The sequence below is a fragment of the Carcharodon carcharias genome, chromosome 22 (genome assembly GCF_017639515.1).
Source record: "Carcharodon carcharias isolate sCarCar2 chromosome 22, sCarCar2.pri, whole genome shotgun sequence".
Taxonomy (NCBI): Eukaryota; Metazoa; Chordata; class Chondrichthyes; order Lamniformes; family Lamnidae; genus Carcharodon; species Carcharodon carcharias.
Window position 1 is genome coordinate 40,780,769 of NC_054488.1, and position 27,417 is coordinate 40,808,185.

The 27,417-nt window shown below is 40.3% G+C and overlaps 1 protein-coding gene across 4 annotated transcripts in view; it reads right to left on the reverse strand.

The window, feature by feature from the left end:
• Nucleotides 1-27,417, reverse strand: part of lrrc45 (leucine rich repeat containing 45) — a 74,816-nt gene that overhangs the window by 20,379 nt on the left and 27,020 nt on the right. For all 4 annotated transcript variants that reach the window (XM_041217171.1, XM_041217170.1, XM_041217172.1 and 1 more), the window contains 6 exons: nucleotides 23,504-23,562; nucleotides 22,612-22,689; nucleotides 21,090-21,225; nucleotides 18,258-18,335; nucleotides 16,311-16,422; nucleotides 11,481-11,551 (listed from right to left, as the gene is read on the reverse strand). In XM_041217171.1, coding sequence (XP_041073105.1) covers nucleotides 11,481-11,551; nucleotides 16,311-16,422; nucleotides 18,258-18,335; nucleotides 21,090-21,225; nucleotides 22,612-22,689; nucleotides 23,504-23,562 — 534 coding nt within the window. The remainder of the gene's footprint in view (nucleotides 1-11,480; nucleotides 11,552-16,310; nucleotides 16,423-18,257; nucleotides 18,336-21,089; nucleotides 21,226-22,611; nucleotides 22,690-23,503; nucleotides 23,563-27,417) is intronic.

Genomic DNA, 27,417 nt, shown 5'->3' on the forward strand with positions numbered 1-27,417 from the left:
TTTGAAGGGGCAGCAGAGCAATTGGCCAACTGGGCAAGTTGTACAATTCCCTTGTGAAAGATGGCCATGACACAGTCACTGGTGGAGGCGCTCACAGCCCCTTGCAATGTCTTTATTAAGGTTTGGACCAGTATCCATTATGGTTCAAGATAATAGTGCAGCCTTGCAGTGCAGGTTAGGACAATACCTATGCCTGAGCTGAGAGCACAGCATGCAGTCCAATGGCCAAGGCTGCCTTCAATCAGTTAAGTATAGTGGGGCAGAGATGGGTGGGGTTTTGTATAGCCAATGAGCGCACTACACACTGGCTATCCAAGTGGTCTCTTGCAGGCGTGAAGGGGCCTTCAGGGCTCCAGCAACTCGGGTGTGACTGAGTCCAGAGGCTCAGTAGATTTCTGGTCTCCAGCAATCCTCTGGGTGCTGGAAACCTGGGAAGCTCCAGTCACTGCCCGCTGTGGATCAGACAGTGTGATGTGCTCACCAGATTGTGACCTCAAGGCTACTCTTGAACTAGGTCCCACCGAGGTGTGTGCCTCTGCACTGGTGGAGGGTGTGGGAGAGTGCTGTAATGAGGGTGTCATCAGATTATTCATCCAAGGTTTCTTCAGGGCTTGAGTCAAGGGCCAGGCTCGTGGATCCCATCGGCTGCTTCCCAGATATGCCTGCAAAAGATGATATAATTAGTGCATGGCAGGGGGCTGTGGAACAGGGGAAGACTCACAGCATGGTTGTCTGATGGGTGAAGCACTGCTGGATCCTCATTGTCAGCATCACTAACCTCATTGTCAACACAGGAATGGTCCAGATCGGTGCCTGCTAGCTGGATGACTCTATTTTCAAGGTGAGGACCTTGATGTCAGGTATTCCTCCAGCAGTCTCCAACCTCTCCCTTTTGTTGTGTGTCAGCTTAAACTTCATGAAGACAGATGGAGAGTATAAGCAGGACACTTGTCAGACCAGATAATAAGGATGCCTGGCATGTGTGGGTGTTGAGTGGTGCCATGGACGGGATGAGGACACGATGCACAGTGTAGATGAAGGTGTGCGTGAAAAAATGAATGCTGATGCTCTTTGAACTGGCAATGAGTGAGATCCCTGTAGATGTGTGATGGGGTTGTGAGTGTGAGAGTTGAGACTGATGAGAAGGGTGACTTACCCTGGAGGAGATCATTCATCCTGTCAGCACTGGGCTACTGTCCTCTTTTGCAAGGTGTTGACACTGACCACTGCTGCCACCGCCTCCCATGCTGGATTGGTGACCTTGCTTGTTGGTCTTCAGTGTAGAGGACTTCATGGCGGGCCTCCATTGCGCCCAGTAGGCTCCGCTAAATTTGGGGGCAATGCGTTTCTTCCATTTGGCAGCCATGACTTTGCAGCAGTTTCCAATCCCTTAGAGAGTGCTAGCTCTGTGCAGGGGCACCCTTTAAATATGGCACCCAGATTACTGACAGCCTGAGGTGATGGCAGGGCGGGTGAATCAGAGGCTGCCCTGCCAGTGATCTGTTGAGTTTCCTGGGAATGCGTTATTAATGAGGCAGAGCGCGCCAGGAATGGGATGATACGGCGTGAAAAACCACCATTGTGGCTGACGGGTAAAAATGTCTTTTTTCCTGCCCGCTATCGCACTTTGTGCAAATCTGGGACAATTCTGCTCTTAGACTCTGAACATTGAGATTATATTTCTCACTTCTGTGTTGATGAGTAATATTTGTCTTTCCAATGCACGTAACCTCTCCAGTCCCGAATGCCAAGTCATTTCTGGATTTGGATTATAGAATGACATTAGAATGCCTAAACACAAGTGTAAGAATTGGAAAACACCATTGGTATAAATATTTACTTGAAGCATAAAACAGTGATAAAACATCATTAAGCAGTAATAGAAATTGTTTTAATTATCCAAATGCTGTACATTCTATGTTTCTGCTCCCAAAGTACTGTACTAAAATGCTGTTGATGATGTCGGGGGCCTGCTCAAAACATTTCCGGACAACTGATGTTTCTGAACAATAGATTTCTGGAGGACTTACAACATTTATAAAATAATCAATGTCTAAAGTTATATAACTGTTTCTCTTATAATACATTCAAAGTCAGCTGGTGGAGTACGTTCAGTTAATTCCCAAGCATACTATATGCTTAAACTTTTAGCAAGTTTTAGAATTTCTGAACACTAAGATTTACTTCACCTTCTGACTTACTGTTATCTCATTTTTCTCTCTCTACAACACCCCAAGCCTGAAAGGAAGATCATTGATCTTAATCTGCCTCACTATTTTAGTAAGTATTAAGACTTTTCAGAAATCTACAAATGCACATCATGCAGCATCTCTGTAAACCTTGCATTCATAACAAAAACAGCCTGCAATCTGCTGCCACCTGCTGGAATCTATACTAAATCTCTATACTAAGAAATGATTATTTTATTTTCATCTTTGCACATACCAAGAGGAAAAATGACTGATACTTTGGAATAACTTTTTCACTTTTCACTGCAACACCAATTAGCATTCCTAAACCAGGAACTCTAGTGGCATAGTGGTAATGTCACTGGACTAGTGATCCAGCGACCCAGGCTAATGCTCTGGGGACACAGGTTCAAATCTTACCATGGGAGCTGGTGGAAATTACATTCAACTAATAACAAAAATGTGGAATTGAAAGCTAATCTCAGTAAAGTGACTACGGTGACCATGACAATCACCAATTGTCGTAAAAAACCCCTGGCCTTCAGGTGGTTAACTCTTAGCTGCCCTCTGAAACAGCCTAGCAAGCAATTCAGTTGTACCAAAATGCTACCGAAAATTGAAAAGGAATAAAACCATAATGGATCTTTCCATGACAGTATTGGCAGGAACCTTTGTGAAGATGAAGTTATGTTTTCATTCTAAGCATACCCTCCATGATGCGTTGTGTAGCACGACCACTGCACTAAACGATAGATTCAGAATAGATCTAGCAATTCAAAACTGGGCATTCCTGAGAATCAATCACAATCCAAAACCTCATGGGCTGGCACACCCTTCACTCTACAGTTACCATCAAGCCAAGGGTTCAATGAAGAATGCAGGGGGGCAATCCAGGAACAGCACCAGGCATACCGAAAAATGAGGCGTCAACCTGAAACTACAACACAGGGCGACTTGCATTCCCAACAGTGGAAGCAGCAAGCAAAAGACAAAAGCTAGCGATTCCACAACCAACTGATCAGACCAAAGCTCTGCAGTCCTGCCACATCTAGTCATGAATGATGGTTGACAATTAAACAATGAACTGGAGGAGGAGGCGGCTCCGCAAACACCTCCACCCTCAATGATGAACGAACCTAGCACATCAGTTGAAAAGACAAGGCTGAAGCATTTGCAACCACCTTCAGCCAGAAGTGCCAAGTGGATGATCCATCTCAATCTCCTCCTGAAGTCCCCAGCATTACAGATGCCAGTCTTCAGCCAATTCGATTCACTGCATGTGATATCAAGAGCGGCTAAAGGTACTGGGTAGTGCAAAGGCTATGGGCCCTAACAACATCCCAGCAAAGATTTGAGCTCCAGAACTAGCCTCATCCCTAGCCAAGCTGTTCCAGTACACCCAACAATGTGAAAAATTGTCTAGGCCGTCCTTTCACAAAACAAAAAGGGCAAATCCAATCCAGCCAATTACTGCCCTATCAACCTACTCTCGATCAACAGCAAAGTGATGGAAGGTGTTGCCGATAGTGCTATCAGGCTGCATTTACTCAGCAATAACCTCCTTAGAGGCTCAGTTTGGGTTCCAACAAGATCACTAGTCACCTGACCTCATTGCAGCCTTAGTCCAAATATGGTGAACTCCAAAGGTGAGGTGAGACTGACTGCCCTCGACATCAAAACATCATTTGACCAGGTGTGGCGCCAAGGAGCCCTAGCAAAACTGGAGTCAATGGAAATCAGGGATAATACTCTTCACTGGTTGAGCCATACCTAGCACTAAGGAAAATGATTGTGGTTGTTGCAGGCCAATCATCTTAGTCCTGTGACATCACCGTAGGAGCTCCACAGGGTAATGTCCTGGGCCCAACCATCTACAGCTGCTTCATCAATGACCTTCCTTCCATCATAAGATCAGAAGTGGGGATGTTCGCTGAAAATTACACAATGTTCAGCACTATTCCTGACTTCAGATACTGAAGCAGTCTATGTCCAAATGCAGCAAGGCCTGGACAATATCCAGTCTTGGGCTGGCAAACTCCAAGTAACATTCGTGCCACACAAGTGCTGGGCAATGGCCATCGCCAACAAAAGAGAATCTAACCATTTGGTTTGTGGTCAGGGACAGGAGGGTGTGACTGAAAGTGAGGCAGGTATGAGGATCCAGAATTTAGCTTTGGAGGAGCGTTGGCCAGTGCCCTTGTCCAATAGGTATGAGGTTCTTGCTCCCAGTGTGGACGAGGGCACAGACTGCAGAGGATGAGCAAACTGACCACAGCACCATGGTACAGAGCACCATTCAAGTTGGGGGAGTAAAGAGAAATGTAGTAGTAATAGGGGATAGCATAGTTAGAGGAATAGATATTATTCTCTGCAGCAAAAACACAGAGTTCTGAAGGCTGTGTTGCCTACCTGGTGCCAAAGTTAAGTACATCTCTTCTGGGCTGGAGAGGAACTTGGAGTGGGATGGGAAGGACTAGGAAAGAGGTTCTGCTGAGGGATTACAAGCAGCTCGGGGCTAAATTAAAAAGCAGAACCACAAAGGTAATAATCTCCGGATTACTACCTGAGCCATGTGCAAATTGGCGTAGGGTAAATAAAATTAGAGAGGTTAATGCATGGCTCAAAGATTGGTGTGGGAGAAGTGGGTTCCGATTCATGGGGCACTGGCACCAGTACTGGGGAAGGAGAGAACTGTTCCGTTGGGACGGGCTTCATTTGAACCATGCTGGGACCAGCATGGTTCAGTCGTATAACTAGGGTTGTAGATAGAGCTTTAAGCTAATAAACAAGAGAGCATGGTTGTGAAGAGGCGAATAATAATCAAAGTGTGACAGGAAGGGGCAGAAAATATAAGCTGAGGAATGCAGCAGAAATTAGAGCCAGAATGAATAATAATGGTAAGAAGTCAAAGCTTAAGGCTCTTTATCTGAATTCATGCAGCATTTGTAAAAAGATAGATGAGTTGATGGTACAAATAGAAATAAACGGATATGACTTGATAGCTATTACGGAGATGTAGTTCCAGGGTGACTAAGACTGGGAACTCAAAATTCAAAGGTATTTGACATTTCGGTAAAATAGGCAAAAGGAAAAGGAGGTGGGGCAGTTTTGTTAATAAAGGAAAGTATTAGTGTGGTGGTGAGTAGTGATATAGGTGCAATAGATCGTGATGTGGAACCAGTTTGGGTGGAAATAAGGAATAGCAAGGGGAAGAAGTCATGGGTGAGAGTCGTCTATAGGTCCCTGAAAAGTTGTCTCGCTGTAGGACAAAGTATAAATCGGAAAATAATGGAGGCGCGTAAGAAGCACCTACAATTGTCATGCGTGATTTTGATCTGCATATTGGCTGGACAAATCAGATTGGCAGGGGTAACATGGAAAACAAATTTGTTTCAGGGTTTGTCTCTTGGAGCAATACGTTGCAGAACCTACCCGGGAACAGGCTATTTTAGATCTAGTAATGTGTAATGAGGTGGAATTAATAAGCGATATCGTAGTTAAGGATTTTCTAAGGTGTAGCAATCACAACATGGTAGAATTTCAAATTCAATTTGAGGGCAAGCAACTCGGATCTCAAACCAGTGTCCTCAACTTCAATAAGGGCAATTACAGTGGTATGAAAAAAGAATTGTCTAAAGCGGGTTGGGAAAATAGACTAAGGAGAAGGTCAGTGGATGAGCAGTGGCAGGCATTTAAGCAGATATTTTATAACGCTGAGCAAAAATTTATCCTAGTCAAAAACGAGGACTCGATGAGAAGGATGAACCACGTGTGGTTAACAAAGGCGGTCAATGAGAGTATCCAATCAAAACCTAAGGCATACAAAGCAGCAAAAACTCGTGGTAGGCCAGAGAATTGGGAACTTTTTAGGAACCAGCAGATGACTTAAAAGCTAATAAAGAGGGAGAAAATTGGTGATGAAAGTAAATTGGCAAGAAATATAAAATCAAACAGCAAGAGCTTCTACGGATATATAAAAAGAGTAGCTAAGGTGAGTGTGAGAACCTTGAAGGATGCGAATGGAGAATTGATAACATGGAACAAGGAAATGGCAGATAATTTAAACCAATATTTTGCATCGGTCTTCATGGTGAAGGACACTGTAAACATTCCAGAGATATCAGATAAGCAAGGAGCTAATGGGAGGAAAGATCTTGTAACAGTCTCTATCATAAGGGACAAAGTATTTGAGTAACTAAATGGAACTGAAGGCAGACAAGTCGCTAGGACCTGATGGCCTGCATCCAAAGATTTTAAAGCAAGTGGCTGCAGAGATAGTGGAGGCATTGGTCAAAACATTCCAGAACTCACTGGATTCCAGGAGGATCCGAGCAGATTATAAAACCGCTAATGTGATGATCCTGTTCAAGAAGGGAGGAAGACAAAAAGCGGGAAAATGCTAGAGTTTGTTATTAAGGAAGAAATAGCAGGACATTTAGAAAAGCTTAACACAATCAAACAGAATCACCATAGTTTTGTGAAAGGGAAATCATGTTTGACAAATTTGTTAGAGTTCTTTGAGGATATAACAAGGGGATAAAGGGGAACTGGTAGATGTAGTGTATTTGGATTTCCAGAAGGCATTTGATAAGGTGCCACATAAAAGGTTATTGCATAAAATAAGAGCTCATGGTATTGGGGTAATGTATTAGCATGGATTGAGGATAGGTTAACACACAGAAGAGAGTCAGGATTAATGCGTGTTTTTCAGGTTGGAAAGACATAACTAGTGGAATGCCACTAGGATCAGTCTAAGGGCCTCAGTTATTTACTATCTGGATTAATAACTTGGAGGAGGGAGCAGAGTGTAATGTATCCCAATTTGCTGATGATACAAAAATAGGTGGGAGGGCATGTTGTGATGAGGACATAAGGAATCTGCAGGGGATATAGACAGGTCGAGTGAGTGGGCAAAAACCTAGCAGATGAAGTTTAACGTCAGAAAGTGTAAGATCATGCACTTTGGTAGGAAAAATCAAAAGGCAGACTATAATTTAAATGGAGAGAGACTCTAAAAATGTGCAGCACAGAGACATCTGGATGTTCTTGTACTTGAAACACAAAAGGTGAGCATGCAGGTGCAGCAAATAATTAAGGCGGCAAATGGAATTTTGGCCTGTATTGCTAGGGTGTTGAGTTTAAAAATAGGTAAGTCTTGCTACAACTGTACAGGGTGTTGGTGAGGCCGCACCTGGAGTACTGTGTACAGTTTTGGTCCCCGTATTTAAGAAAGGATATACTGGCATTGGAGGCAGTTCAAAGGGATTCACTAGGCTGATTTCTGGGATGAAGGGGTTGACTTATCAAGAACAGCTAAAAAAATTAGGCCTTTATTCATTAGAGTTTAGAAGAATGAAGGGTGATCTTATTGAAACATACAAGATTCTGAGGGGGCTTGACAGGGGAGATGTTGAGAAGATGTTTCCACTAGTGGGGGAATCTTGAACTAAAGGACATAGTTACAAAATAAGAAGATCCTCATTTAAAACAGATGTGAAGGTATTTCTTCTCTGAGGGTAGTGAATGTCTGAAATTCTCTACCTCAGAGATTTGTGAAGGCTAGATCACTGAAAGTATTTAAAGAGGAGGTAGATAGATTTTTAAAATATCCGGGAATTAGGGCTATGAGGAGCTGAGATGAAAGAAGAGTTGAGGCATGGGGCAGGTCAACCATGATCTTATTGAATGGTGGGGCAGGCTTGAGGAGCCGAATTGCCTACTCCTGCTCCTATTTCTTATGTTCCCATAATATTCAACAGCAGTGCCGTTGCTGAATCCCTACCATCAACATCCTGAGGGTTACCACTAACCAGAAACTAGACCAGCCATATAAATACTGTGGCTATAAAAACAGGTCAAGAGATCAGGAATTCTGAGGTGAGCAACTCACCTCCTTACTCCCCAAAGCCTGCCACCATCTATAAGACACAAGTCAGGAGTATGAAGGAACACTCTCCACTCACCTTTCAGCGTAGCTCCAACAATACTCAAGAAGTTCAACACTGCCTCGAACAAAGCAGCTCTCTTGATCAGCACACTGTCCACCTCCTTAAACGTTCACTCCTTCCATCACTGGTGCACAGTGGCAGCAGTGTGTACCATATACAAGATGCACTTGAAGAGGCATATCAAGATGCATCATGGGATAACCCAGGCTTGACCAAGTTATGGAGATATGTTTTAAAATGTGCTTGCAGTTAATAAAAAAACTAGAATGAACATGACTTTTTGGCCAGGCCCAGAAGTTAATGACTAGCCTATGGGTCAATCCAAGATAAAGGTAAAGGAATGTGACCTTTGGGCCAGGATAAAATAAGTTGATGAATGGTCTATGAGTTATGCTGTAATAAACTGATAGCTTGACCTCAGGGTCAAGATTTGCAGATGGCTAGGCACTGCAGTGAAACATCAGGATAGATAAGCAGAGTTCATGTTTCAAGACATTGTTTGTGCTAAAGGTTAGGTCATTCCGTGATTGTTTTACAAATTTCTCTAACTACAGAGGTGATGAACAAGTCATTTTGTGTTTGTATTGTAAACTCATTTATAACTAAAGATGTAATAATTAGACGTAGAAGATAAAAACATTATGAGCTAATGATGAGTTATCCCAAAGATATGTATAACCGACAGAAACTGTATAACTTCCAATTGCCACTTTGAGCATCTGAGAGAGCATTTCCCCTGTTTGCATATTTGTAATTTATAAAACTGCAGCTTCCTTTAAGGACAGCTGATTGTGTGGATTGTCTTTTAGATACTCCACAACACACTGCAGCAACTCACTGAAGTCCCTTTGATAGCACTTTCATAAGCTGCGATCTTTCCAACCTAGAAGGACAAAGATAGCAGACACATGGGAACACAGCCATCTGCATGTTCCCCTCCAAACCACACACCATCCTGACTTGGAACTATAACACCTTTCCTTCACTGTTGCTGGATCAAAATCTTGGCACTCCCTTCCTAATAGCACTGTGGGTGTACCTGCGTTTGATGGACTGCTGCAGTTCAAGACGACAAATCACCACCACCTTCTCAAGGGCAGTTAGGGATGGGCAACAAATTGCTCGTGATGCTCACATCCAAGAATAAAAAATTTTAAAAAACCTTTTCTTAAAAAGCATATATTCCTTTCAACTGAAGGTAGACACTATCATCTCTAATTTCTCCTCCCCAAGTACATGACCCTCCCTCCAGCACTGCTGGCACCTCAGTCATGCTATGCACCTTCTGTAGCTATCAAGATGGAGAGGTGGGGATTATCTGTTTCCATCCCATCAGGAATGCCATTCAAGTCAATCAACAGGTCTTCTGTGCTGTAAAATTCAATCAACCTGATGGGCTAAGCAAAACGGACAGACCAACAATATTTCTTTACATCTTGATGCTGTTATAAAAGTGCCAGCTTGTTGCCTAGCTGAACACAAAGATTCAAATATTGTTGCATTTTATGAAACTGAAATACTGCTATATTATTAGGTTTGCATTCTTCCCCAGCAGGTATTCACCATAAGGCAAAGATAATAATCTGAAAGTAATATTGTGAAAATCTCCCATCTTACTAATAGGTGTCACCCAGCAATTGTATTTATATATATTCTAAATATAAAATAGATCATTTTTAACTTTAATACGTGAACATGGTATTAGGAGCACAGGATCATAGGAGGAGTAGGCCATTTAGCCCATTGAGCCTGTTCCACCATTCAATACGACCATGGCTCATCATCCACTTCAATGCCTTTTTCTCCCATACTATTCCCATATCCTTTTATGTCATTGGTATTTAGAAATCTGTCAATCTCTGCTTTAAACATACTTAACTAATGAGCTTCTCCAACCCTCTGCGAAACAGAATTCCAAAGATACAGAACCCTCTGAGTAAAAACATTTCTCCTCATCTCTGTCTTAAGAGGCTTCCTCTTTAGTTCAAAATTGTGTCCTCTGGTCATAAACTGCCCATCCAGGGGAATCACCTTACCAGCATCTACCTTACCTAGCCCTTTAATTATTTTGTAGGTTTCAATGAGGTCACCTCTCATTCTTCAAAACTCTAGACAATACAGGTCCAGTTTCCCCAATCTCTCTTCATTGACAGTCCCGTCATCCCAGGAACAAGTCTGGTGGGTCTTTGTTGCAGTATTGTGCATGAATAATAAAATATTTATGAATTTTCACTAATTGATTCTACTGTTTAATTTGTTTTTAATGAATCTAATTTGTATCTTATACTTGAGTACCAGTCTGCTAGAATTTTTATTTTTCTACGATCTAAAGTCTAGAAAATAGAGTTGGGAGGTTGGGGGGAGGGCTCATTTCAACTCAGAGCTATTACAATTACTCATTTTGTTCAAATCCTATGCTACACTGAATATGTAATATCTAGTAATTTAAAGTCATGATGCAGTTTGTAGAGAGCAAATGCAGGGTGGTCTTTGTGGGTGGTGCTTGGCAGAAAGATCCAAGTAAAGCCTGAAAAAACTGCAGTACTTTTCCATTTTGTTTCAGAACTTTATTTGCTATTAATTTAAGCTAATTGGCCTTTGGCACCAGGTATGTCATCACTTTTGATGTGGGCATTATATTTGCCCATTTCCAGACTTGCAAAACCTCCCCAATACTGATGAACTCCTCAAAACAACCATCATTGCTTCAAAATTTCATTCTTTGTTTAAGTATTCATCCACTGATGCTGAAGTGTTAGAAAAGACTATGCAAGTCTGATACAGAGTTAACGTTTCAGGTCGAAACTTTAACTATTTCTTTCCACAGATGCTGCCAAGTATTTCCAGCAATTTCTGTTTTTATTTCCGATTTCCACAATTCGCAGTATTTTGGTTTTGTAAGCAAGTTTGATGTTGGGTATTACAATGTCAGTATCTTTCTTGGTCAATACCTCCCAGCAGTTATCATTTATTGCATTAGCTGCTCATTCATCCCACTGAGTTCAACATGTTCAATAGAGTCATAAATTCTTTGCATCCCAGATTGGAAGGAATTTTCCAGCATTATATTTAGAATTTGCTGCTTGTAATTTTACCCTCCTCCAATCCAGTATTTAATTTTCCTGTTGATTACTAATGCTGTACCAGTGTTTAACTATGCATAACATTATTATTCAATACACCAGAAACTGAGCTATACTTAAACTCCAGCAGTCGAAAGGAATTTTTTATTGCATCAACTTAGGCTGTGTTAGAAGCATAGTGCAGAAATGATAATGTTTGATACAACACATCACAGTCTCCCAAACACCATGAAACAGACAATTACACATGTCCACCATACCTCTTTCTGTCTTAATGCTTCTGTATCATCCAATACTTGCTTACACCTCTTCTTCTCAACTTCCAGGCGTTCTGACAGGTGAAGGAAAATGCAATCAGCCACTTAGCTTGAAGGACATTTTAACAACAGATAAGCATATTTTAACAAGGTTTAAATCTGCACGTTAAAATGTCAAATTTTGCCAGTCACTACATTTTTATTTCATTTAATGTTGAATAAAACATCGACCAACAGGTTAGACAGATTTCAAAAAAATTAGGGTTAAACTGCTCTTTAGAACCCTATTTGCCATTCCTTCACTAAGATGCATCTAATATACTTCAACCAGTTCTCATCTTGAACTAACTTTGCTGCATTGCCACTTCTGGTTGAGTGTTAAATTCCCCTCACCAAGAAAAATTACAAGTGAACCAACAATTGCTCCTACAAGCAAATTACAAGGGCAGCTGTTGACTGATCATATTATTGATAAAATCTGTATAGAATCACTCTCAGATTTTAAGATTTAAGATTTTACTGAACATCTTCAGATCTTTAAACAGGCAGTCACAATGTTAAATTTTAAATGAAGAAATACTGCAGTGGTTATTAGTTAGAAAAGCAGAAAAAGCAATTGGGTACATTGTTGATTAAAGTGGTAATTCTATGCTTCATATACACTTCGAGATGCACAAGACAAAATCCAAATGTCTCACTAACACATTGATCATAGCCCGTTCCAAATTTATACTTCTTTCCTTACTGAATGGGCTCTGAAATTGAAATATATAAACTGGTCATTTGAAGAGTACTGAATTCTTGTAAATTCTTCAAGAACATATCCAGAAGAAAATGTTCCTAATGATCATTCCTTATGGGTTTTGGCAAAAGCTTTAGTATAGTCCATCACTATTTCTCCTAAAAATAATTGAAGGATTCACTTTTGTATTTTCAGTGTTGAGAAAAATTTGAATCACCCAATGAAATTAACAGTATGCTCTTGGTTACATGGATAGCATTACTGAGCAGTCACTTGTGCTACCTTTGAATTCCCTCACCTTTTGATACTTTGTAACGCTATGCACAAACAATACACTTGGATTTCAAACTGTACAAGTTGAGAGTGGGGGCCTTAAAGGACTAGGAATCAGAAGTTAACCAGTCCTTCCTTGGAAGTTTAATTTCAGAAGCAAATCTGTTTCTACATTAGGCAAGGTTTCTGATGCTTTGAAAAATGCTTTAGACACATTTCCAAATTCCAGACAAGACTGCTGCAAATTTCAAATCTGTGCAAAGTCTTTGAATCCAGATGGTCCAAATTCTCTCTTAATTGTCAGTATGTTTTGTGCTAGGCTTTTACCATGGCTGACTGAAAATGACATTACAACATGAAATATCATTTTGTTTAATTTTGATTTTTTCCTATTGGTTACTTTCACTTTTCTCATCTAAATTTTCCAATTTACCAATAGCATTTTAAAACCAAAATAACTCTACAAATTCGAAATACAAGGTTGGCTGTTGGGATCATCTCCAGGATACCATCGTCTTTAAAACTGCAGCCTCTTTGGTAGACTTGGGTTTCAAGTCGCTGGCTTTGTGCTCTCCAAACTCTCAGAACCCATTCTCTCTCCTGATCCAAATCAAAGTCTGATGGCAGCCTATAACTTGGCTCTGACTTGTAACTGTCGCACCCACAATCTGAGCTGTAGCCCTGACTTGCAACTTTTACTCATGTATACCATCCTCATGTCAGCCAGAAACTTGAACCGTCTCCAACAACTACCAGCCCATTCCCTGCCACAAATCTTAATCTAGGGTCAGTTTAACCATAAGCCTTGGATTTGGCCTACAGTATTTATTTGGATACACCTTCCCAGACCTTCAACTCTGCAAGTAAATTCAGAGATGCCCCTCGGCAGGCGTGTCCAACTGAAGTTAGTGAACCACAACTAGCTCCCAAGCCTTAGTAATATATGCCTTGAAGTTTAGGCAACTCAGTTCTGGTTAAAATTATTTTTTATTCGCTGTTTTATCTGGGTTGAATGTTGTAGGCCTGGAGATTTGGAGAAGGCTATTCTTAGCACTGAGAACTGTTATGCAGTCATTTCAATCTCATCAAGCTGGTTAATTCAGGGTACCTCTCACATTGTTTATTTCACATTTTTCTCCTGGCGCTTCAGGGAGATACTCGTCAGAAATCTTCTTTAAACACATACTGAACACTGTTGGTCCATTATGAGGCATCACATCTGGTGTAGAATATAAAGGCAAGCTGACTACCGCTTTTATTTACAATAACCATTCTAAACCACAGGATAATTTCCTTCCTCTTTTCATTAGCTATGGATTATAATTCGATTTGTTAAAATAAAAATACATTCCATTTTGCTAGGCAAAGCCTTTGAAAAGCATTCTCTGCCGGCTATAAAGGATGTTATGTAAAGTTAATATTGCATAGTCTCAACACAGTTCTGAAACAGTACAAAAACCGCAATACTATTTACAATTTGTTAATTTTAAATTAGAGGGTGCTCTGCATCTGGCCACGTTATATCTTTACCTGCAGTGCTTGCTGGAGACCAAAGGTGAAAGTTTCCCCAGAAGAATTGCATGCAAACCAGGGCACCTCTCAGTAGCTAAAACAATGCCATAGGTTGCTAGTAAGAAGAAAATCACTAGGCAAATAACGTAGTTAGGAAATAACATGTGGCACAATAAATGCTAAGGAATTAGAAATGAATTTTGAAATCATATCTCTCAACATGTGGTTCCAAAAAACTACAGATTTACACCTCTGCCTCAGTTTTAAAACCAATCCAGCACCAATTATGTACCTAAAAACATCAATGACTAATATAAAAGCTGAAAAATATCCACCACTGTTATGTTGTTCAGTAATTTGACACAGGAAGTATTAGTAAATTTGAATGGTAAATTTTAATAAATCTTTGTTGTGGACATTTATATCCAAGTCCTTCAGATTTAACGTAACTTATTCTTCTTGTATCCTGACTGCAGAGGTACAAGAATAAGATGTTTTTCATTCTTACTGTAAGGCTACACCATACAACTATAAAAAGAAAAGGAATTGGAACATATTAAAATTACTACAGAATTAGAATGTAGAGAACATAGGGTAGGATTTTACTTGTTTACTTGTTGGCGGGTGGGGGTGGGGCCTGCTTGCCGACACACAAAATGACGCACAGTGATGTCAGGGGGAACTCCATGCCCCACTTAAATTTTCAGGAAGGCGGGGGCGCGGTGAAATCAGCTGCGCGCCCGCCGACTGTCAATGGCCAACTGAGGTCATTGACAGAGGCAATCATGTAATTAAAGGACCTACTTGTCCAATACCTTAAGGTTGGCGGGCAGGCCAGGAGCCCTAGTGCGAATTAGAAAAAGCATGAAACCTCATCCATGGGCTGGATGAGGTTTCATGTAGGTTTTTAAAAATTTTAATAAAGATTTTGTGAAAATTATGGACATGTCCCACCTCATGTGACAGTATCACATGAGCGGACATGTTAGGGAAATTTTATTTTTCTATTTTTAGGTTTTTTACATTTACAGCCGATCTCCCTAAGGCTGCACTTAGCCTCCGCGAGATTAATGTGCTCTTTCGTGCGCACGCGCGAAACAGCACACTCTCGATTTTGGGATTCCCCCCTGCCCGCACAGGGAGTGCACAGCGCTTCCATGCAGACGTGATGTTGGGCGAGCCTTAATTGGCCCGCCCTTGTAAAATAGCGCCGCACCCCCGATCGGGGGCGCCGATCAGAAGCGCACCTGTGCGCACCAGCCATTCAACTTCGCCCCCAACGGGGGGGAAATTCAGCCCATAGGCTTGTGAAATACAGTGCGTTTATACAGATTTTTGTTTTGCATAGTGAATGATGTTTTGCAAAAATTCGTACACTTGTATGAGTTCACAAGGCCAGTGGGTGGCAGGACTGAACAGTGTCCATAATACTTCAGCTACATGAGAGAACATGAGAAATATTATTTGCATTGAAGAACAATTTTAAATAAGTTTCCTCAGTTTCAATTCCAAAAATATACAAATCCATCAAAGCTGAGACAAGTCAACAAAAAAACTACCATCTGTACACTGTCAGTCACATGCATTGGCTGCTGTGCCACATTGTTCCTGTGATATACACAGCAGAGGATACACAAACTTGCATGCTGTCCATATAGCTGATGAATTGTAGGACACCAGTTTGAGAATTAATTTGGATCAAGGATTCCAACAAGACTGACACATTTAGACTTTATTTAAAATAAACTCAGCATCACTTATTGATGATATTCATTAAATAGATCAGTTTTAAAACAGGGACATGTTTAAAAATCCATGGGCATTAGCATGCAAGATAGTAAATTGCAACCCATTAATAGTCATTTCATGTCCAGGATGTGACTCTGATAACTTATTATCTTCTGAGGAGGTATTTGAATATTTCACTTTTTAAGTTTAAAATAAATTTAGAGCGGAGAATTTTAAGTTACATCAGACCAGTAATTAGGAAAGTTAGAGAAAGACAATGTTAATTTTTAAACACAGTATTGAAAGTTTCCTTTTGCAGAGATAAAGCAAGAGGAAAGCACTGTTGAAAGCTTTAAGATTTTGATTTGTGCTGCATTGGATTCACTTAATTATAGATAGGCCCAAAGGATTTTAAGTATGCACCTGCTTTTATCTTGTAACATGAATAAATCTTTTTATGCATTTACCTAATACAATTTTAAAAGTAGCAAAAAAAATCATAGATAGCCACAATAGCTTTTATACGATACTCATAATAAAATTCCTGCAATTATTTATCTCAAGATATGTCAGATTACCCTCAGTTTGCACAATTCTCTGCTTCATCTCAGCAGTCACACTGGCCAATTCTTGTTTCAGGTGACAAAGCTGATCATGTTGGACCTTACATCTTCGGTCTAATTCATCCACCTGTTTGGCAAGAATACAAAATAAGTGTTTGCTACAGATTCAGGGAATGGGTGAAGTGCCATTAAATTAGGTTACCGAAGCAGAATGATAAAATAATTTCACTGGTATCTTGTGGTATTCCAAAAGTCATTCTGTACAATGCAGTGTCTTTAGAAAGTTTTAAATCTCCAGTGTGAAGACACAACAAACACTTGTCAGGAAATGTCAATCTAAAAAGGTTAATGGAGGTTCCAATTCTATGAAGATAAACCATCATGAGAAACCAGATCACTATTTTGTGCACAGAACTATGTATGAGCACAAGATGCATTTTTTCTCAACTTCCTGCACAATATCAGCTGAAAACAGGTATTATATAACTCCTTTAGTTTTTAGCAAGCATATATTGCACTTTTCAAGTGTTAAAGACGACCTACAAAAGAAATTTGCTTTTCAAAATATAATTTGTTGTTCATCTTTCCACAAACATTTACACCCTCCACCACTGACGCACAGTGGCAGCAGAGTGTACCATCTACAAGATGCACTGCAGGAACTCACCAAGCCTCCTTAGATAGTACCTTCTAAACCCACGACAACTACGACCTAGAAGGGCAAGGGCAACAGACAAATGGGAACACCAGCACCTGGAAGCTCCCCTCCAAGCCACTCACCATCCTGACTAGCAACTGTATCACTGTTCATTCACTGACTCTGGGTCAAAATCCTGGAACCCCCTCCCTAACAGCGCTGGGGGTGTACCTACACCACAGGGACTGCAGTGGTTTAAGGCGGTAGCTCACCACCACCTTCTCAAGAGCAATTCGAGATGGGCAATAAATGTTGGCCCAGGCAGCGATGCCCACATCCCATGAATGAATAAAAAAAATCATTTGTTTGATCTAGGATTCTGTCATTGTTATGTGTCTAGACAAAGAGACAGGATGAAATATCAACTTTTTGTCTTTGGCAACTTTGACTTCACAAAGCGATAATGAGAGGAGAAATGCAAGAGATGCTGTAGGTTGCAGGAATGCAGCTGATTCATGGGCATAATTTGCATATTTCCAAAGTTTCAAAATTAATCTATTAAATTTGGATTTCAAGTAGTAGCAAAAAAAAAATTGCACCAAATTGCTACAGAGAGCAAAACTGTGGAGTAAATCACGGATGCACATCACAAAGACAAAACCCAGTTAACACTGAAGTTTGAAGGATAGTAAACTTTTACTAGCAACCTCGTTCAGGCATATAGCAAATACTAAAAAACACGTGAAAGACTTTCATAGAACACAGAAATATAAAACATACAGTTCCACAAAAGGGAAACAGACTATTTGTTCCTAATCAATGTTTTCATGTATCCTCCAAAGTCCCAAAGTTCCTGCTCTGCTCCAATCTTGCATTATTCCCCTTTCCTTCCTCCACCTAAATCTAATTTAGGAAAGATTACTGCAGCTTGCAGTATCAACAACCAGCTCAAAAATATGTCTATCTTGATTGATTCCTTAGAATACTTAAACACATCCCAGAATCCCTATTTTCCCTTTTGAACAATACAAGTTTGAGGCCAGTAAAACGGTATTGTACGAGTTAATTTGGATGTAACTTGCATAACAAAGAAATACTAAATTTCAAAACTCCAGTGCAAGCAATTATTTTAGGAATAGGCTTGCAGTTTTAAATGTTCTGCAAACATTGCCAGAATGTCTCAATTATGAAAACAAGGTATTTTGATTTGCCTGTCAGAGCAATCCTAGCCGAACAGAACACATTCCATAAAACATCCAATATGAGAACTTAATTCATTTCCAGTGCCTGTAAACAATCATGATTGATGGAGATATCATAGCTACCTTGTTTTTGAGCTCCATGTTTTTTCCATTTGCTGTATTTAACTCCCTGGTCAACTTTGCCTCTCGATTACATGCTTCCTGGTAGGGGAATACAAATCACTTCAGTATATAAATATTTTTGGTAAAAATGAAGAAGCATAGATTAGTACTACTCCACTTTGCATGATTGGGAGTGGTCCCTTTAAGAAGTACTGGTTTGGCTGCTCAATGCCTGGTAACAAATGGACAATGCATATGGTACATGCTCCGTCCATTGATAACAAAAAGGGCCTAGGTCTCTGATTGGTAAATTAAAAGTAGTCTTCAGCATGAAGACAGATGCTCCTGCTGCCCATTTTCAGTACAATTTGAAAATGCTGGCAGCTGTAGGGGCAGCAGGAACGGGATATAAGTACCACTCCACAATTTTTGGAATGATATTGTCATTTCGCCAACCAGAAGCCTTAAAACCCACACCCCACCACAATGTTGATATACCCATTTATTAAGTATAGATAGAATGAAATATAGTGGGCCAAATAATGGGGACCCTGTATGTGAAAACATTCAATAAATGGCATAAAATAAGTCTGGAGTACTGTTCAGATGGGACAAGTTCCAGCACGAATGACACTGTTCTCTGCAAAGAGAGAGTCCAGACAGATGTGTTGCCTGCCTGGTGCCAGGGTTTGGGACATCTGCTCAGTGCTGGTGAGAGGAACTTGCAGTGGGAGAGGAGGATCCAGTTGTTGTGGTTCATGTAGGTACTAACAACATAGGTAGAATTAGGAAAGAGGTTCTGCAAAGAGAGTATGCAGAGCTAGGCACTAAATTACAAAGCAGAACCACAAAAGATTATAATCTCTGGAGTATTACCTGAGCTGTATGCAAATTAGCATAGGGTACATAAAATTAGAGGGATGAATACGTGGCTCAAAGACAGGTGTGGAAGATGTTGGTTCCAGTTTGTGAGGAACTGGCCAAGTCGGGGTTGCTTATAGCGCAGAGATAAGAAAAAAAAAATTTCCCTCAGAGAGCTGCAGAACTCTCTGCCTCAGAAGGCAGTGGAAGCGGGATCATTGAATATTTTTAAGGCAGAGGTGGATCGATTCCTTTGCCTAACAATAATCTAAGGTTATCGGGGATAGATGGGAATGGGGAACTCAAAACACAGACGGATCATCTTCCCTTCACCCTCCTGGCGGCATTCCATAGGGATCATTCCCACTGTGACACCCTGGTCCACTCCTCCGTCACCCCCTACACCTTAATCCCCTCCCACGGCACCTTCCCATGCAACCGCAGAAGGTGCAACACCTGTCCCTTTACTTCCCCTATCCTCACAGTCCAAGGGCCCAAACACTCCTTTCAAGTGAAGCAGCATTTCACTTGCACTTCCTTCAACTTAGTCTACTGCATTCGTTGCTCCCAATGCGGTTTCCTCTACATTGGAGAGACCAAATGCAGACCGGTGACCGCTCTGCAGAACACCTTCGGTCTGTCCGCAAGCACTACCCAGACCTCTCTGTCGCTTGCCATTTCAACACTCCACCCTGCTCTCATGCCCACATGTCCGTCCTTGGCTTGCTGCATTGTCCCAGTGAAGTTCAACGCAAACTGGAGGAACAGCACCTAATCTTCCGACTAGGCACTTTACAGCCTTCTGAACTGAATGTTGAGTTCAACAATTTTAGATCATGAACTCTCTCCTCCATCCCCACCCCCTTTCCAATTTTCCCCCTCCTTTTTGTTTTTTCCAATAATTTATATAGATTTTTCTTTTCCCACCTATTTCCATTATTTTTAAATGTATTTCCATCCATTGTTTTATCTCTACCTTTTAATCTTTTTCAATTCCTTCACCCCACCCCACCAGCGCTATCTGTGCCTTGCTCATTCTGCTTTCTACCCTTAATTAGCACATTCCTTTAGATAATATCACCACCTTCAACACCTCTTTGTCCTTTTGTCTGTGACATCTTTTGGTTATCTCCACCTATCACTGGCCCTCTATCCAGCTCTTCTTGTTTCACCCCCCCACCCCCCCTTAAACCAGCTTATATTTCACCTCTTTTCTATTTTTCCTTCGTTCTGTTGCAGTCATGTGGACGCGAAACGTTAACTGTGCTCCTCACCGCAGATGCTGCCAGACCTGCTGAGTTTTTCCAGGTACTTTTGTTTTTGTTTCAACCATAATTTTATTGAATTGGAAGAGCAGGCTCGAGGGCCCAAATGGCCTACTTTTGCTCCTATTTTGTATGTTCGTACGTTCATAAGCTATGAAGCATTCATGATCAATTTGAAGTGCAAGCATTTGATTGGTATGCACACCATGAGCTAGCAAGACAACCTTTTGCTGCATTTTGTAAATTTAGCACTGATGAAACAATGATATTCTCAAACAACTGAAAGTGCAAGTCAGTGTGACTAGGTCTATTCGGCACTAGAATCAGAGCATAGGAGGAGGTGATTCAGCCTATCATGCCCGTTCTGGCTCTTTGAAAGTGCTATCCAATTAGTTCAACTCATCTGCTTTTTCCCCATTGCCCTGACAAATGTTTCCCTTTCAAGCACATATCCAACTCCATTTTGAGAATGGGTAGATAATATTGGGGTTAGTGGCCACTTTGCTTATCTGAACATTCGCACCTTCCAGCCTAGAAGTCATACTGTATAAAAACTTACATAGTATTGTTTCAAGTTGTTACATGATAATGCAGCTAATTGCTCATCTTGCCCCATGCATATCATCTGTTGGCTAATTACATGGTAGCCACATCTCCAAAAACTCAACCTTTCAATTGCATGTCAATGAACATTTCTTCCCATTAGTTCAAAAGACATTATTATTACCTCTTGCTCAATCTTAAACTCCTTTGAGTGCCTCTCCTTCAACTCAATTTTTTCCATTTTTATCTTTTCTAGGAGCTCTTTCAGATCATTTGACTTTTGTTCTGATAATGTCAAAGCAGCCTCCGTCATTTGCACTCTAGAACAGAATGAAATGGATAGTTTAGTAAGGTCAATAATGAAACACGATGCAGCAAATTGATTTAGACTGGCTAAACCACGAGATAGATGTATGGCAAATGAAAGAAGTCAGCATTGATGCATTTAATGTCACACATGTTAAAAATGTAAAGTAAATGTATTTAATAAATGCGATATAATTAGCGAAAAAAACATCCTCTCCACAGTAGTAAACACGTAACATTCAATGCTCCTATATTGGAGCAAATGAATTCCATATCCTGAAGAATGCTGGGTTATGTAGAGAGAACACTCTACACAAATAATGTAGATGACACTTAGGGACGTTGCACTCAGTTACATCATCCTGTCATAAGTATATGGCATAAAAAAGATACAGAAAACAGCAACAAAATTGATGCCAAGTAGAAAGAAAAAAGTGGAGAGGGAAGATTTAAGCCTTACAATCAGAAAGGTGTTCAAGTGAATGAGCGGAGGAAAAAAGGAGCCCTCAAATATAAAATGATACAAAGTAATCCAGATTACAACTTCAAATACACAGAGTAGAGCTGTAGGAACAGAGAACTGGCGGAACAGAAGACATAAATGAAAATTGGTGAAAAGCGAATTTGTGGAAAAAACCCAAAAATGTCTCTCATGTTCAAAAAATAATCTATCAAGTGAGACAGAGGCATAACAATTAAGTATAGGTAATGCAAAATACAATTAGATATCAGGGTGAGAAAAGTAATGCATGAAAAGAATGATGTCCAACAGTCAGGACAATCTTTACTCATTCCAAATTTTCCTCAAGTTGAATCCAGTACTGCAGTGCAAACACACAATTATGTTTGGAGGGAAAAAGCGAAACATTGCTTTCAAATAGATGGTTTGCAAATTATAAATTCATGAAATCATGCTGACAAAATGATGCTTTTTGGCTGATTTACTGGAAAATGTAATTAATCTAACCGAATTGCTAATAAAGAACCATGAGTGTTATATTTGACTTCTCAGTATGTGCCAGTCCAGAAGAAACACAAATCAGGAGTAGAAGTTTTGAATTTCAAAATATAGAAAACATTTTTAAAAACATTTAAACATTAATTTTAACAGGAGACTCATTGCAGTGATTGAATGAATCATTCGTTGTTAAAGGAGGCTGTGCAAATATGACAAAAAGTTAAACTAACAAGCTGCAGCATTCTCAAGGTTATACTTTGAGACAGAATGGAGATGTTCGGCTTTTGTCCAAAATCAACGGGATTGACAATATCCAAACACATTTCATATTGATCTGTTAGAAACAAATTTTGGAAAGCATTCCTCCCAATTACATGGACTTGATTGTAACCCAGCTTTCAAACACTAGACCACCTAGGGACAAAAAAAAAGCACTTCTTACTTTGCTCGCAAAGAATTGATGATAGAACTCTTCTCAGTTAGTGCTTCCTGTAACTGTCCAACTTGCACTGCAGCAGTCCTAAAGAGAAAGTTATTTAAAATATATTAAAAAATTAAAAATTACTATACATAAGCAGCAGCTGGTGGTTTCACTTTAGGGGTAGCCAAACTGTTCAGTAAGTTTAACAAAAAATATGAATTAAGACTGGATCAGCATTCCTTAATTTTTCAATCAATTTCTTCTATGTATCATGAATATTCATGATAGCCAATGTAGCCTGGCTTAGATCAGCTTTTAATATAAACACACGCACACGCACGCACACGCACACATCCCGTTCCTGCATTGGACATCAGCTTCCTCACTTTTTCCTTTATTTTCATCACATGAGGAAAAAAAACTTTTCTCTTTACACAGTGAGTGGTGGTTAGGATCTGCAATGCACTGCCTGAGAATGTGGTTGAGGCAGATTAAGTTTCAAGAGAGTTGGATAAGCAGTTGAAGGGGAAAATGGATTAAGGGTAGGGAAGTGGGATAAGCTGAGTTTCTCTCGTAGAGAGCTGGCACATACAAAGGGCTAAACAGCCTCCTTCTGTGCTGTAACCATTCTTTCATTCTGAGTACATAATTGCACTCATTTAAAAAGAGTGCAACCCTGTCCCTGCCCCATCCCCAGTTCTTTTAAAAGTCAGAAATTTTTGACCGTTTAAAAAAACAAGACCTCTTTCCTTTCTGGTTTTCATTTGTTCCTCCTTCTGCACAGAATGAAAAGATTACAAAGAGAACTTTCTTCTTGGATCAAAACAAGATCCAGAGTAAAAGATACAAAAAAAAAGCTTAATACGAATAACATTTATAAAGCAATATCTCATGTTGAAAAGATTTCGCTGACCTGCCGCTTCGTGTCAATTCCTCCTTTTGTTGATCAATTACACCCATCATATTCAGGAACTATAAATGAGTTAGAGATAGAATGAAGCAGTAATTACAACCCTAATGAAGCAGTTACTCAGAACAGGCTCAACATCAAACTAACGAAAAATTGAATGTTGTAAAATCTTGAAGCCTACAAATGTCAATATTCTTCCAAATAAATAGTCATTGCAGCTCTACAAGACAGGATATGAAATAACGTGATTGCCTTTTCTGATCAAATAATGATATTGGTGCAGCAATATAATTAGTGCATTGAAAGGTTAATCTGTGTAAAGCAAGGCATATACATTTTTCCAGTGGCCACCTGAAGAGATTATAAGTAAAGTAGTCACTTAAAGGCTGAGAATATGGAAGAGTGCAGTAATTATCTAAATCTTTAACTGGCTTATATTACTTTTAAAAAGATCACAATCCTTGTAAATATAACTGTTTAAAGTTGAAGATTAAGCATGTACAGATAAGTTTAAAAATAAATTATGCACACATTATGTAGACAGATGCAATTGCAGGGAAACAGTATGTTTTTCCACTTTGGACACAACAAAAGTATTGAATAGTCCACGATCACTATATCTTAACAGTGCAAGAGGCCATTCAGCCTATCAAGTCTGCACTAGCTCTCTGAAAGAGTATTCCACCTAGTCCCACTCCCACACCTTATCCCTGTAACCTTGCACATTTTCTCTTCTCAGGTAGCAATCCAATTCCTTTTGAATACCTCGATCGAACCTGCCTCCACCACCCTTTCAGGAAGTTTGTTCCAGACTCTGTTTCACCCTCTGGGTGAAAAATCTTTCCTCACATCACATTTACTCCTTTTGCCAATTATTTTGAATCTGTGCCTGCTAGTTCTTGATGTTCTCTTGAGTGGGAACAGTTCCTCATTATTTACCCTGTCCATATTCCTCAGGATTTTAAATACCTCTATCAAGTCTCCTCTCAGCCTTTTCTCCAAAGAGAACAGTCCCAACCTCTCCAATCCATCCTCATAGCTACAGCTTTTCATCAAGTATACTGCATACCAGATCTCTGTACTCGAGCTATAACAATGCAACTTAACCATAACATAGGAACATAAAGAATAGGAGCAGAAAACCATATGGCCCACTGAGCCTATTCTACCATCCTATGTGATCATGGATGATCTTGGGCTTCAACTCCACTTTCTTATCCCCTCACCATATCCCTCAATTCCCTGAAAGACCAAAAACCTGTCTATCTCAGCCTTAAATACATTCAATGATAGTGCATCCACAACCCTCTGGAGGATTCCAAAGATTCACAATCATTTGAGTAAAGATCTTTCTCCTCATCTCAGTCGTAAATGATCGGCCCCTTATCCTGAAACTGTGCCCCCTTGTTCTAGATTCCCCAGCCAGAGGAAAAAGCCTCTCAATATCTACCCTATTAAGTCCCTTCATAATCGTGAATGTTTCAATGAAATCACACCTCATTCTTCTAAACTCAGTGAATATATATCCAATTAATCATCCTTATTGCAGGGCAACCCTCTCATCCCAGGGACCAATCTAATGAACTTTCGTTGTACTGCCTCCAAAGCAAGTAGATCCTTCCTTAAATATAGGAACCAACATCGCACACAGTATTCTAGATGTGGTCTCACCAAAGCTCTATAGAATTGAAGCAAGACTTCTTTATTCCTTTTACTCCAATCCTCTTGCAATAAAGGCCAACATGCCATCTGCCTTCTTAATTGTTTGCTGAAGCTGCTTGCTAACTTTCTGCATTCCTTGTATGAGTGTACCGAGTCTCTCTGAACATCAACATTTACAAGTTTCATGCCTTTTAAAAAATATTTTTTCATTCCTATGACTGTCATGATGATGTGATGTGTGCAAATATTGATATTTAATTTCATTGGCTAATCAAATATATATTGAACTTCTTTAAAAAACACTATTAAAACAAGCAAAGACACTGACTTAAGATGGCTGCCACAGGTCACCTGACATCTGGTATTACAAGTTGGTCAGTTTCTGGGAGTTCCAATTGGATTACAATTAGGACATGCCAAGGCAAACCTCCTATGGAATTTGACACTTGCCGATGTCAACAATTACTTTAAAGATGAACTGGAGACTTGTAACTGTCACCATTTGTATTTCTATAAAGCTATCTTTCAGGCAGAGACAGAAAGACTACCAGGACAATGGCTATATAGGTGTTGACATGTTTTTACTAGCTCACCACAGGGAAGAATGGTCCATTCAGAAGTGATGGCTGGGACATTAAAGAAATTAATCAACTAGGCCATAACCATAGCCAAGGTCTGCCCAGACATAAGCTAACCAATTACCTTCTGAAATCATTATGGGAAGAGCAGTCATGTGACCAGAATAACCATTTTGATGTGTATTTATTACAACTCCCTAGTTGCTTTTGGGGAAGTCCAGAAGAAATCACCTAATGGAGCAGTAACATCTCTTTCCCTCTCCTCTGTTCCCAAGTTCAGAACCCTACCTCTGTTAGAATCCACCAGAGGAGAATTTCATGATAGGAACCTTAGTATAATAGCATCAATTTTGGGGAAAAAATGGATTATGGTTTAAGAGACTGTCTGCAGAAATTTCAGGTTACATTGGCCTCAACCCTGCTGGAATTTCAAGACGACCATGAAAAAAATCTGCCTCGGCCATGAGACAGCGAAGGACTGCGTCAGAGCAGTGGGACTCATTCAAGAAGGAAACAGGGAGAGTACAGAGCCAACATATTCCAGTAAAGACAACGGGTGGGAAGAACACATCCAGAGAACCCAGGATGTCAAGGGACATACAGGATTGGATAAAGAGAAAAAGGGAGGCTTATGGCAGATACCGAGGGCTCAAAACAGTGGAAGCCCTGGAGGAGCATGGAATGTGTAAGGGAGAACTTAAAAAGGAAATTAGGAGAGCAAAATGGGGGCATGAAAAAACATTGGCAGGTAAAATAAAGGAAAATCCAAAGTTATTTTACAAGTACTTTAAGAGTAAGAGGATAACTAGGGCAAGAGTGGGGCCCGTTAAGGACCATAGTGGTAATTTGAGTGTCAAGTCGGAAGACGTAGGTAGGGTTCTAAATGAATACTTTGTGTCGGTGCTCACAAGTGAGAGGGATGAAGTGGGTATGGAAATCAGGCAGAAGGACTGTGATATAATTAAAGAAATTAGCATAGAAAGGAGGAGGTTCTAAGTGGTCTGGGAGGCTTAAAAGTAGATAAATTTCCAGGCCCGGATGAAATGTATCCCAGGCTGTTGAGTGAGGCAAAGGAGGAGTTAGCATGGGCGCTAGCAATAATTGTCAATGCATCTCTGGTGACAGAAGAGGTACCAGAGGACTGGAGGACAACCAATGTGGTACTGTTATTCAAGAAGGGATAAACCAGGGAACTACAGGCTAGACAGTCTAACCTCAGTGGCGGGGAAACTATTGGAAGCAATTCTGAAGGACAGAATTAATCTACACTTGGACAGGCAGGGATTATCAAGGACAGTCAGCATGCTTTTGTTAAGGCGAGGTCATGTCTGACCAATTTGACTGAATTTTTTGAAGAGGTGACCAGGTGCGTAGATGAGGGCAATGCAATTGACATAGTGGACTTGGACTTTAGCAAGGCTTTTGATAAAGTTCTGCATGGGAGACTAATAACGAAGGTAAAAGCCCATGGGATTCAAGGCAATTTGGCAAATTGGATCCAGAATTGGCTGAATGGCAGGAAGCAGAGGGTGATGGTTGAGGGGTGTTTTTGTGACTGGATGCCTGTGTCCAGTGGGATTCCACAGGGATTGGTGTTGGGTCCCTTGCTGTTTGTGGTATATATAAACAATTTAGACTTGAATGTAGGAGGGTTGATCAGTGAGTTTGCAGATTACA